The 14,689-nt window shown below is 31.6% G+C and overlaps 1 protein-coding gene across 5 annotated transcripts in view; it reads right to left on the reverse strand.

Moving 5' to 3' along the window:
• Positions 1 to 14,689, reverse strand: part of Nmdar2 (NMDA receptor 2) — a 263,323-nt gene that overhangs the window by 228,430 nt on the left and 20,204 nt on the right. The window contains exon 1 of one of the 5 annotated variants that reach the window (XM_064063837.1): positions 13,016 to 13,436. The exons of 2 other annotated variants lie outside the window; for them this stretch is intronic. In XM_064063837.1, the coding sequence (XP_063919907.1) occupies positions 13,016 to 13,313 (298 nt within the window). In that variant the 5' untranslated portion in view covers positions 13,314 to 13,436. Of the gene's footprint in view, positions 1 to 3,525; positions 3,554 to 13,015; positions 13,437 to 14,689 lie in introns of those variants that run through there. 2 more of the 5 variants (XM_064063838.1, XM_064063839.1) reach the window with 2 other exon arrangements.

A 14,689-nucleotide genomic window follows, 5' to 3' on the forward strand; every position in this document is an offset into this window, starting at 1 on the left:
TGTTTGAGTTTCTTGATTGTCACCATCCAATTAGGTACACCAGAAGTTTTTGTTAACGAAATGATAGTTCCAAAAATATTTTGAGTGGATGTTGACATTGCTTTCAGTGTAAGATATAAATCTCATAATCTTTTAAGAGCTTTTAACAGGGTTTCTGAGTATTTTTTTTTTTTTTTCTTAATAAGCAACTTAGTGTCTTTAAAGAACCAATTTAGGAATTTGTTATTAGTAACAGTGGATTTAGGGACAGAGGTTTCAATAGCCGCTCTTAAAATGTTTAAGTTAAATTTATATAAAAATTTGTTACAAAAAGGTTCATGAACAGAAGACATAGGGAACTGTATGTTGAGAGGTGGATAATATGCGTACACATGGAGCACAATGCTATAGCTGTCTTTAAGTATGTACTTTAACATTTAGTACATTTGAGAGTACGAGATCGAGACAAGAGTGATTGCAGTTTAAAACATTGTTAAATTGACGAATATCAAGATAGTTAAGTGAATCAAGATACAAAAATACAAAAATTATCGACGCGTTTCGCCAACTATGTTGGGGTATGTAGACAGTATTAACCTACACTATTAACTGCAGATTTGCAAATTTTTGTAATTTTTATATTTTCGGTGTTACAGAGGTAATAAACCTGAATAGATTTTAACATTTTACAGAACATAGAACATGAAAATGCAGATTTCCTGTTTCGAAACTACCCTATCAATTGTTTTAAAATCATAAATTTGTCATAAGTATACTACAATGTCACAGTTATTAACAAGTCGATGTTTAGCACAAGAAATTGGTCTTAAGCATAAGATTTGTAGTAATTTGACAATTTAAAAATCGCTGAAGGGTTTGTAACTAATAATTCAAACGCGCAAAGTAAAAACATATATTATTTGAAAATTTACCATTTGAAACTATGGGTATTTAGAGAAAAATAATATTACGAACAAAAAAAAATTAAAATTTTGACACCGGCAACAAAGTCAATAATCTGTAAAAATACAATTTTGTACAGGAAAATCAGTTTCAAATCTTTTGTAAACATCAGAATTACGATCAGAATGCAGTGTGACATATGTTAACATAATGGCAGAGAATAACCTGTCAAAATCGATATAAGAGGACGAAGTATGTAGGTTAATTGAACAATTGTTTCATTGCAACTAAACGATTAATTGATTTCATAATAAAATGTTTAAAATCTGCAAAAATATTCATTTAGCAGCATTATAAACTTCATCCTAGCACTTCATGACTTTAGGTATTAATGGACCTTTTTCTATTATTCCTTGGAAATACCATTTATATGCACATTATATGTAATCACAATATCAGGATTTAGAAAGTGTGAAGGGAATTTTTGGATTCCAGACCTGACAAAAACTGTGCGAGTATCAAAACTACACGGTTATTTGCGATCTTCTTTTAACAGATGTACACAGGGTATAAACAAACAAAATTAGAAAAATTATTATTTTGGTATCCCATCAACCTTTTTTATTTTATTTCATGAGCAATGGCAGTTTCGTGAGGAATCATAGATTAGTTGTTTTTTATAGTAGGTATATTTTGTAAACCCAACAAAAACAAATTGATTCCATGTCCATAAGCTCACACAGTATAAAAAAAAATCCATAAGAACAGATTATATGAATGCATTAGGCGGCGGTAAAACCACCGAGAAAGATAACCTAAATTATTTAAAGAAACACTGAAGGACATAACATGCTATCGACAAAAATCGATCTCAAGTGGGCAATGAATATCTAGCTGCTTTTCTCATTTCCTGTTGTAAATAACAGCGATGAAAAAAATAGTTTGCTAGCTCAGCACCAACTTAAGGTCGTTTTTTTTTTTTATTTTAAATATGTAAACAGCAATCATTTCTTGTTGTGTAGTCGACATTAAAAGATGATGTGTATACCTATAATCTTACAAGTTTTTAGTTACATAAAAGTCAGATTCCATAAAACGAAGGTGAAATCAATTTTATCGGTATGTATCAACTACTCAAGACCCTACATTCCTATTGTTTTAATAAAATTATAAAACGTCGCAGATTACTGTTAACATGTTGATGAACAAAGTCAAACTTTTATAGCCCAAACACTTTTCTCTTACAGGATTGTTACATGTAACCACAGTTAAATTCTGGTTTTACCCTCGATATTATTTCCGTAATCTAGAACGATCCGGTGAATAAAATTAGAAAGCATTTCAGGGAGCTGGGTGCGGTTCGTCGAAAAATTTGTTATATGGGTCCCATGACGGTAAGCCTGAAAGAAGAGATAGAACATGATGTGAACTGCTGCATTAATGGCCAGCCTCTAATGGATGAGTTAAAAGCCAATTTTATGAATTACGCTATAAATTTTGTTAATATTTGTACTAACAATTTTAAACTTCTGGCATTTACAATTTACGAGAGGGGAATACAAATATTAAATTTAGTTACGTTCTTTTAAGAAAACTAGAAGTCTATTTATGGAATTATAAAACTATTTGTGTGTACAGTCCATTCTGTAGAATATTTCTGTTCAAATTTTTCAGGGACTTTATTATTAGGGACCGAAATATAAACTTATATTAAATATACTGTGTTTATAGGAACCACCTGCATAAGCATATGACCATTCATCAACAAATTTGTGTGGAAACGTCCTTAAATTGTTGGAAGATGAGACATATGTAAAGTCTTCTGCACCGAACCTCGCTATTTCCAAACCTTCATTAAAACCGTTTGAATCTGAGAAGGTCTTCTTTAAAGAAATATTTATTTACGATATTAATTTTGGTGTGTATAATCCAATCACAATGCTTTTGCAACCCCACAATTTCATGGAGATTTGAGGCCGAATTATTAATAAATATTTATTGGAGAGAGCAGTTACGCCTAATTCACCTTTTAATAAATATAGAAAAATAATTACGAATTACAACTTTATTCTATTTAACATTATAACATTTAGCCAATTGGTGATGCTGACACAAACCTCTTTTTACCACATGTGATATCCTTCCGAACACTACTGTGTATAACTCACTTTTTCAACTTTAGCTTAAATATATAAATATACGTAAAAAAATGTTGCTGAAGATTTTCATTTTTAACACAAGCGTACACACACCCACACTTCTTATTAATGAAGACTCCACAAACTTAAAAAATAATATAAATTGAAATCAACAAATAAATAAGGAGATGAAAAATAATGTGTCCTAATTGCGAAATACACGCAAGCAGAGCTGCGGGTAACAGCTAGTTTTCTATATTTATATAGGTTTAAATTTTAAGTGCAGGAACTTGAACTGGAAATATATATTTAAAATGGCGGGCGGGGGAAACAGTGTGAGTTTTGTAGGTTGTAAACTAAAGAGTAATGGAAAAATAAATTTAACATGTATAGTCAAGTGTAAGAAGTACTCAAATGTTCTGCATTCTTGTAATTGTGCATAAAAAAAACACTGGCGTATGAAAATTAGGGAAGGTACATACAACAGTGTACTGTAATAACTCACCTTTACAGCAAACCGAAGGCAATGAAGAAGATTTTCTCGATGCTTTAGATAACGTTGATAAGAACATGGATCCAAGAATGTTATTATACCTTATTACACAAAAGGACGAAATAATTAGTGAACTTCCCGAGATAATGAAAATTTTATGTAGGGTGAATCACTCCGATATCTAATTAATTATTTATTAGAGATAAAAAAAAAAGGTAAAGATCAAAGTTGTACGATTCTTTGAGCATCACACTTTAAAATTGTTTTTAACTATAGAGACTGTTGTTTTTAAGGCGTAACACACAACTTAGGTTTTTTTTCAAAAAACATCCTATATGTTTTTACATAAACTGTGCGTCACAAGTTACGGATATTTTAATTTTTGTGTTAACAACTTTATTTTTGTTACCTTTCTAGAACAAAAATTAACTGAAATTCTATCTAGATCGCAAAACAAAGCATAATAAGTATTTTAACATTTTAATGTTTATCTAATGTAAGAACGAAAAAATTCAAGAAAAATCAACAATAAGAAACTTTAAGAAAACCAAACAATATCCAAAAATTAATACCGTGTGTGACCTCCATAAGCTTCAATGACGGCTTCACACCTCCGTGGCATGCTTTCAATTAAGTGGTTTAGGTCTTCTTGCTCTAACTGTTCCTAGAGACTTGGAAGCAAAATTCACAGGTCCGAATGGATTCTGGTAGATGGGATTAAGGTTTTGTTGTAGTGTATCCCATGCATGTTCAATCGGATTCAAATCTGGAGAATACGGGGGTAGTGCGCCCAGAGTGCGATGCGACCGAGCATTAGTAGTGTGTGAATATAGAAAAAACAAATTAAGGATCGAATGGGGCAAAACCCCATGAACCACCTTCAATACGAAGTCTCTGCTCCACCTTTTAAACCGTAGGTGAAAAAACGTTCGAATAAAAACGATGTAAACACTTTCAATTTCAATTAAAAGTAAAACTAATTTTTTGCTGCTTATCATTCGTTCATTCATACATTCATTCATCGTTAAAGGTCAGTGCAACTTAAAAGCCGTAAATGCCATTATAAGCCCCCCCCCCCTCCCCCCAAGCTGTGATATGACACCCCTAGATTTCTTTTTTGGGGCACAGTGAAAGAAATGATATACAATACTCATGCATTAGTAAAAAATAAAACGTGTTTTTATCTTTCAATTTGAAGTTTTTGTCAAAACTTTTGTGAAGTGTTAAGGTTACTATGCTCCAATTGTAATTATAATAATATCCAAGATAATGGTGAAAATGTATTTTGGGTTGCGTTTGAAATTTATTCAGACTCTTTATTACTCGTGGACCATCGTTAATAGTAACTTTTATTATAATTCATTGATCATTGTTTTCTGATTGGCACCACAACGTAAAATTGTTTGTTATCAACAAAATTAAATTAACTTATATGTAAACTCGTTGTAAAAACATTCTGAAGTTTAGATACAAAACAATATTGTTATTGTTAATACTATATATTGGGCACTACTTTGAATGCCGCACTAGTTGTTTTATGCTTTGGAAGATTAAAGACAAACAATTTATTTGACGAAAAATACCTTAGTAATGTAAATGACGCATAGAAGCTGCAATAAAAATCAGTTTGTTGTTAACATTTTGTATCTTCTCCGTCTCCCTAGCTTGTAAGTCGTAACACTTTCACTTTATTCTTATCATGCGTTTTTAATCGTTTCTTATTTTTCCTACCGATGTATTTTTTAAGGTAACTGTTTGATATTGTATTACCTTTCCAACGGATTCTTCTGATGTATTCAGTAGCTGCTCTTCATTGTTGGCTTCGTCAGTTACATTTCTCGAGCACTTTATCAATGTGCCAGAGATTGTACAATCTACCTCAAACATCTACTTTCCGTTCTAATAAAATTGTTATCGTGTTCTATAGTTTGACAGTGTGTTTTGTTACAGCATTTTCTATTATTTTTCGAAATCCTTGAATGAAAAGTTGATAACGTAACACTGCAATTTCTGCTAAAACTGACATTACATGGATGCATCCCACAGTACGTTATTGCAGAGACATTCACTATAAAGAACTTACAGAATAGTTAATATTGATTGAAAATCTTAAAATTATTTTAATTATTACTAGTGGATACATACTTATTACGATACCATGACTTAGGTATCATACAATGTTACACGTAAGACTTTAAGTTCAAATGTTGCGTAACTATATTCATCGCAAACTACCTTTTAAATAAATTATTACCCCCCTAAAACAACAAGTGTTAATTATAAACTTTGCGAGGCGTTGTACCGTCGAATTTGCTTACCCAAATTATGTATTAACGTCAACAGTAACAATGAAATTAATCTTTTATATAATTTTTATTGTTTTATTTTTGTTAAAAGCCGTAAAAACACTTTTGCAAAAATTAATAAAACTTGTATTATTCAACTTATTTTTGTATATTCATGTTTTTGGAAACAATCAAAATTTTCCAGTGTGACACAGAAGATACAAAATTAATTGTTTTAAAATTTTACACACGCTTTATTGTTGTAAACATGGTAAATCGACAATTGTGATTCATCTATTCATCCCTTCTAGAAATTTTATGACGTCATCTCAAAATTATATTCAGCAAATCTTACTTGCAACTTATAGTGTGACGTGTTCCTTTAATGTATTGTTTCATAGTGTAGCGATGTCTTTAATGGTATACTGATTATCATAAAAAATATAAAAATTTGTACGTAACGAATATTTCTAATAGCACGAACACTGATATACTCGTAGGTAGTAATTACCGACTGTGTGAATTGTACACAACACATATAGGTGCTCTACAATGTCAAACTTTATGTCGCTAATATGATCTTTTGCAAGTCAGTGTTCATTTATGCACAGAATTTTTAGAGATACATAGATGCATACTCTGACGACTTTTTACAATATCATCAACTCACTAATCACAAAATCATTTTGTACTTCTTTTCGTATTAGTTTTACTTCCTTCTTGCTTTCCGAGTCCATCGGCCGACTGGTTCTTTTATGTTTTCTCGACATTTCATGACTCGCCTCGCGTTTCCATCTGTCTGTGTTGATTTTTATTAGACAGATAATAATATCCGAAATTATTAGAGCGATTGTTGCCAAATTTTATATGCATGTTAGAAATTTCGTGTAAATGGTAAAACTCTAAATTTGTTTCGTCATCCCCACCAACAATGGCATGAGGCCAACTCCCAAATTTACAGTAGTAAATGTTTATTTATATTTTATAAAATAAGATACTGCGGTACTTGTGGTTTTTGAATCCGTGTTGAGTTTTTACTGTAGACATCCAGATTTTTGGGAAAAAAATCTAAACTGTCTAACAACATTTCACAGTTTAACTTTGAAATTGCAAAACCAAAAATTCCCGTAATAACAACAACTCAGGCAAAAAAGATTCGGAACGTGTTGCTCCATTGTAGCTTAATTAATTAATTACTCTTCCTCTTTGTTTTACTGAGACTAAATCGATCAAGTTTTATTTTCTTTTAATAAACATTGAAACTTTAAAATTAAGGTACTGCTAAATATTTATTGATGTTTCTACTTTCCAAGCGTTAGGTAAGGAAGCATTCTAATTGAGTCATATTTTCTCGACGTGCCATGATCCTAATGAAATGGGTCTCCCGTTTCCGTCTATTTGTCTGTCTGTCTGCTTGGCTGCCGTCTGTTAGGATTTTTATTAGACACAATTTCAGAAAATTGTTTATAATAAGTAGGATTTAAATTTCATGCAATAACATACTTCCGTATTTTTTCTTTATGGATTGGCCTTTAGATTTTCCCCGAGGAATACAAATTTTCGCAAAAAATTTAAATTGGCGTGGAACCTTTTCTATATATGTAAGCGGTATTGCTTGAAGGTCACTTGCTTTCAAAGAAGTGACGTGAAAATTGCGAAGATTCTAATGCAGCATGTTTTTTTTTATTTCTTATATTATTCCTGCTACTACCTATATTATTTTTGGAAAAAAAACCGAGTGTACTTGATTAAATAATTATTCCTCTACTATGTGCTGAGGAGATAAAATCAATTAAGTTTCTGTTAATACACATGCATACAAAGTATAAATAAGTATAAATATGTATAAACAGTCGAAATTAAACCAGTGTTAGGAATTAAGAATATTTTTGCCCGTTGGTCCCATCTTTTAAAAATTCAAAATCTATAGGAGAGATTTGTGCTTATTTTTGATATTTGATTATGATATTATGTATGTACAGTATATATTTCAAAGTTTAGTCACATTCTGGCACCGTTAGAAGTAACACTTCATAGTGAGAGAAAATATTTTCTTTTCCACTACTAATAAGGTAAGTAAGGTGGATAAGTAAGGTTTTTAATATAAAACGAAGGCGAATCAGGCACAACCAAAATATTATTCCGCGAAAAAGTGGCGAATGACTGAAAAAGTACTGAGGTAAGTGTATCACTGAGTTATCACTGATCAGTTCTTAAGAGTGTAATGTGAGCGATATTCCAGAAGAGTGTAATACGTATTGTTTATTCGTCATTAAATCTAATGAGCTAATCTGCAATAATTGAATCAGATAAGTAATACCGATTCAGCTGTGAAATAAGGTTAAGAGAATTCTAAGAGATATTATAACACGTAATAAGTGAGGAAATGAACATTGAAATATCGAGGTAATTTAAGTATCATTTCCGTGTTACCTAATTGACAAGTGACAACTCGGGCTGGTTGCAAGTAAGAACGTTCCCATCTATGGTTCCCATTCCCCCATGCCATTGCATAATCTGGTACTATTCCGGACAAAATATTTCAAACGACTTCACATTACATTGACATTATATTGTAAATGTGGCTTTATGAACACCTTACCCAGTCGTTGTCCACTTGCGAACAATTGAGTATAATGGTAGCATTTGCAATATATACTACCCAACTAAGCTGAAATTTGTCCATATGACATACCAATTTCGCGAACACATAATTCTCGCTTTATCAATACGAAATTCTGCCGGAATTTTGACAAAATAATTTCAAACTGCCAAAATTTGAAATTTATTTACAAGCGTTTGTCAGAATGACAAAGAGTGATTTACAATGATGGTTTTAAAAATGACAGAAGCCAATCGTTTGAAATTTTGTGTCCGAAATAGTACTACCTTTATGACTACCTATTAGTGCGGATATGAAGGGGTATGTATCTGTTGGCGCGGGTACGATTAGTCACGTAGAGACATGTCAGTTGAATATTTTGCCACTTGATGGTTAAAGGACCAGTTATTAAAGTGAGTACCTCGTACGCTTTTTTACTCCCTAGGTATACCTGCACTCTTTGATACTGACCTGGGATATTATGTACTAATAGTACGTACTAATGGTCATTGTCGATAGGAAGAGTGATCACTTTTGGGCTATTCTACACCGAACAATTTTGACCGTGATGATTTCAAGTTTTAGGGCACAGCTCATTTAAAAAACAATTGTCAGTTAAATAATATTAACATAATAAAACGATACTAAACTTGTTGATTGGTAATGAATTAAAAAGTCACTGACTCGCTGTTGATAAGTACCAACAAATTATCAAATTACTTCGGTAAGGGGATCGATAGCTCACAACCCCTTTGCACTTTTGGATGATGTATAATTGTTGTTACGGCCGATTCACCAGGCAGTAATTAATCCCATAACATTGTTATGATTTATTTAAAAATCATAAAGGTCACATCCATTTTGTAAAAAAATAGTTCCCTCCTCTCCCCTACAGACTTCAAACTAAATTATTTGTAACAGGTGTTTAATTGAAAAATCACTTAGAGAAGGAGCTGGAATTTTATTTGAGACAAATGGCATGTCTGTTCTTATAACATATATTTGGCCGAAACATAACCTGTTATATGCTATCTATATATTATAAGAACAGACATGCCGTTTGTGTCAAATGATATTCCAACGCCTACTCTGACTGATTTTTCAAATGAACACCCGTTATTAACAATAATTAATTCACGCTTTATTAAACCATACATATCCAAATCAATCATTAATAATACAGGTTATATACATATATGCCACTACCTGTACAAGTGTACAGCACACTTAAAAGAGTGTATATAAAAAATAGCATTCTTGTTCATTTGTGACTCGTTCTTTATAGTTTATTATGTTAAAGGTCAAAATACAGGGATAGCATCTTGAACGAAAATGTAGTTTAGGACTAATATTACAATACAATATACAATATTACGCTGGTACTCAATTGACACTAAACGTCATACGTGTATCTGTTAATATTTGTAAACTTAAACGTAATTGTTCAGTTTTAGAAATAATTTTTTTAACAATAAATTTTTACCAAAAATTTCAGAACGTTACCTTTATACAAAAATAACAAAAGAGTACGTTCTTAAGTTGATTTAAAAATATATATTTCCACCAACACGTTTTTCATTGAAAATTCCTTACAAACTGCGTCACCTTTTTGTTTGATAAACGCACTTCTGCAGGAACTAATAAAAGTTCAAATCACCTTTCCACTCTCCAAATCAAATAAAAGAATTCCTGGAATGGTATTTCACAATAGACGTGCCAATAAGAAATTTAATATCTTAATTTTATCTGAAAAATTGCATTTCACGTTGGGAAAACTTCTAAAAAATTAGTGCCCCGTTTTGAATAAAATTTTATACTGCGCGGAAGGAAGCAGCAAATTTGTATAAAAAAAAATCATTTCGAAACTTGTATGCTTAAATTCGTTGCTATAAAGTAAATTTTGTTAAGAGACATAGGCAGGTAAAATCACACATACGGGAGACAAGCGCTGATTTATTATCAGGCTACCAAATTTCGCCATTCAATCATCTTATCTCCAACTTGTTGAATAGCAAAGTTCAGAGTACTGAATTGTAGATGTATTTCATTGTAGGTGGAACCGACAATACAAACACTCGAATGTATGTTCTGAGCATTAGCAAGGAGAGAAGTATTTAAAAGTTTTGTTTTGTATTTATATTTGCACGTTACTCAAAGTGGACATTTTGCTCAAGAGTATGTCGAGGCCTTCCGTTTTTAAGAATTTAGAGGGAGTAATCCCTAATCAGTAATCACCAACTAATAAAGAATAGCAGGTTCCAAATAAGCTAAAAAAATTTTTAAAGAAAACATCGGGGACATCATCCAATTGATAATTATAATAAACTTAAAAACAAATACTCAATTTTCAAATTTTAAACAAAATAATACCATATGTACAGACAAAAAAGGCGTTTTGATAAATCAAGAAATTTTTAAGCTTTATGAGCCACTATATTTAAGTGTCCAAACAGAGTGACACAAGTGACAGATATAAATGTGGATGATTCACTTGATGTATAAATGCATACACTATGGTGTTAACCTAAATTTTTACCTATTCTACACCCATATCTATCTCATAGCTATCACTCGATTAAACAGTTTAAAATTTTTCGTCACACAATTTTAAAACAAAAAGTTAAATAATATTATATATATTTTATAATACATATTTAATAATACTGTATTGTTTGAGCAAGATATGGTCATTATTACAAATGTCTTTTAATGTTCTTTAAAAAAATTCCGTCTGCACTTAAATTGATGTGTATCAATCCAAGGACTTCTTTCTTGTAAAAAATATTTATTTCCTTACATATACACTACGTGATTAGTTCTTGCGGCTGATTGTTACTTAGGACTATTTAACCCATTTGAGTGTCGAAATCATTTTACAAAAATAAGAATTTCGAAACTAACAGTGATACATTATACAGTGAATCTTTTTTAAAAGTGGCCATAGGGATTCCCATGTTAAATTTTATACTCCGTGTTAACTTATGTTTGAGTAAAGAGTCAAAATTGAAATTTTTACTGCATTTAATTTGGGTCATCTTTTATGGATTTTATTAAAGGTCACAGTCTCCACGGTTTAAATTAAAGGATAGTTCTTTAAAAAAAAATTAAAATATTTGGGTATTTTTGTCTGTAGTAATATTGTAGGCAGGCATGTAAAAACAGACATTTACCTGACGTTTCTAAACTTTGATTACTGGTTCAATTGCCGGTTTTTAGTGACCGAAATTCGTCAATATGCCGTAGTTCACAATTAAAGAAAAAGTGGAAATGCTCACTGATGGATACATTAAAGGCTTGTCGACAACAGAAAAATTGCGCAAAATTTTGCTGCGGCATATCCACATCGTCCTATACCCGGCAGGAGCACAATTTAAAAATTTTATGGCAGATTTATTAACCACAGATTTTCTCGATCGCGGACATCAAAAAGGCAATTTCAGTGAAATGTTCTTTTATTTCCTTCGTTTATGTTTGAATTCCAAAATTCCATCATTCTGTTTCTTTTCTAAAAACTGAAATAAAGGTATTTAATGGCTAAATTAAAATTATGCTGTCAAAAATGACAAATTAAAGTGATAAGTCAAAACCTTCTATGATGTACCAAAATTTTTTAATCAAAATAATTTTAATTTTTTAAAGCACAAATTAATAATTTACTGCAAAAAATGGTAGTGGAAATTAAAGTAGAACCCTAAGGCTACTTTCACTGAAAAAATCAGTTCTGGGTTTAAACCCTAACAAAAGTTAACATGGGGTCTAAAATTTAACATGGGTATCCCAATAGCCACTTTTAAAAAATATGCACTGTATAATGTAGCACTTTAATAATCGAAAACAAATGTAAATTCCTAAACACTGGATCGATCCGTACGATTTTATATTAGTGTGTCCCATTTAATAGCTACAAATGTTGGTAATCTATTATTAGCTCAAATTGTAGAGAAAAAAAATATTGGGGTTGACTTTGTAACAGTAAAATTTCTGTTATAAGCGCTAGTACATTTTAGTGTACACTTAGAGCTTGACACAAAATAAAAAAAAATATTCGTAATTCCTTACCAGATTAAAAAAATAGTAAAATAAACTTTGTTTCATGCATTTCTTTTCATAAAATTTACAAAGACAATTTTATGCAATTCAACGGGAACTGTAAACTCCATACATACTGTTGATATGTACATACAAAAAAGATACATGTTCGTAGTTGATATTCCCAATAAAACTGAACGCCTCGTGAATTTTAAATATGTTGATATCAGTTATTTCACTAAGCATAAACGCCAGATTAAAATTTGTTCAAGTAAAACAAAAATGTGATAACAAAAAGGTGTGGCAACATTTATCCAATGTACTACACAACAAACTTCAACTTTTTTTTTGTGTCGTACTCGTAATAGTCGTAATTATTTTAATTCCAAATTGATGACGCCAAGTACGACAGATGATCTAATACCTACATCAATAAACCTTATTAATTGTTATTAGTCTACTTCTTTAACGTAGGTATTCGTAATGAAATTTATTACAGTCCCGGATAAAAAAATCCACTTTAAGGTGTACAGTTTGAATTCATACAAATATGGACATTTAAAAAACGATTAAAAACTTAATTAACCTGTTGGACTGGGCGTAAGGGTAATGAGGACATGGTGGACATTTTTCGGTGTAAAATTATACTTCTTGAGCCAGTCCAAGCGTTGTCCCCTGGATCGGTGTAGCCCAGAGATGGCATTGTTGATGGCTCTAGTGTACTCACGGACACCGAAGGTCGTGTGGGGTAAAATCAGTCCAACATTTAATGAATCCTTATTATGTTGAAAATTCTGATATGAGTGAACACTCATAAATAAAATCAGTGTCAACAATATGGCGCGCAACATACTGAAGCACTTGATTTGCACCAATGCTCTCATTCATATTATCAAGTTTTTCGCGCATGAAACGCCTCCGCGGAAATTCATTTCTACACCAAATAACAATAGTTTCACGAGATGCAGACACACGAGTTGCAGCACGCACGGGGACGGACGCAGCCACCGCCCAGCTGACTGCTCCACCAAACAAAGATGAGAGCATTTTCGCACGACGTGTGAGAAAAAGATGCATCTTACACACTGATAGGGGCGCAAGCGTTGTTTCCAGGACAACATCGCGTCAGCATCCTGAGTTATCCTTTAAAAAAAAGTAATGACAAGGATGCATTCCATATTCTTTGTAGATGACAGTGGAATTCATTATAAAGGTTTGCTTTCCCTTGTTTCCTTGATGAAATCCATAATTAAGTCGCTTTACAATTCTTGCCACCGTCCACCCGTGCTGGCAGGTCTGAAGCTTTTTATTTAAAGTTTTTAGAAAAGCCGATTACGATGAGTAGGATTATTGGAAAAAGTCTTGTTAGTTTTTAAAGTACGGAAATTTCCCAATGAGTGACGTGCAATTCACTTAAAATAGGTAACGACCTACAGCAAAATCTGTTTGGTTATTTTATTGTCTGAAAAATCAGAGAGTGATATAAATTATAAGGATATACGAAAAAGGAGTTCTGCACATTCGAAACTTTTAATTACGGTGTGTTTCATCTGGCAGGAAATACTAATCAAATGCATTTAATTGCTGAGTAGCACCAAACGACAATTTTTGTAATTAGGTATGTAATAAAATCTCCATCCTCCTCATTGATAGCTATAATATTCATTAGGTGGTATAAACAATTCTTAACCAAAATATTGTGTAGCTTTTTTTGAAGTGTACCAACTTTGTGGCAGTTTTTGTTCTTGTTACTTTATTAGAAATATTAGAAGTAAGATGAGTTTTTAAAATAACGTTGTTGTGTGTACAACACTCTTAAATCATTTTCTCTAGTATTGCAATTCCGTATTTCAAGTGCTCATCATGAGTTTTTTATAAACATAAACATAAACATACTTACAGCATAATGTTAACTTTTTTTTATTAAACAGAGAAGTATATACTTCGTCTGTAAAACAAGCATCACGTAAATGATATATGTTTGTAAAACGACACACACTAGCATGCATCGACTTATCTCATACAATAATACAATAGTACTATAATTTATGTGAATATAGTCTCAAATATAATACACTTAAAACAGATTTTGTTGAGCTTGTAGCCACCTAGGCGATATAATAAGCCCAACAAAGTTTCGTCTCCAGAACAGCAGCTAAGAATTTGATACTATCGTGCAACTAAGATTCTAGAAAAGTATAATATTCCACTTTTCTCTGTGTTTATATTAACGCATGTTTATGACACAATATAGCCGTTT

The sequence above is a fragment of the Zophobas morio genome, unplaced genomic scaffold (genome assembly GCF_036711695.1).
Source record: "Zophobas morio isolate AGI-343-1 ecotype UQ-CSIRO unplaced genomic scaffold, CSIRO_AGI_Zmor_V1 ptg000024l, whole genome shotgun sequence".
Taxonomy (NCBI): domain Eukaryota; kingdom Metazoa; phylum Arthropoda; class Insecta; order Coleoptera; family Tenebrionidae; genus Zophobas; species Zophobas morio.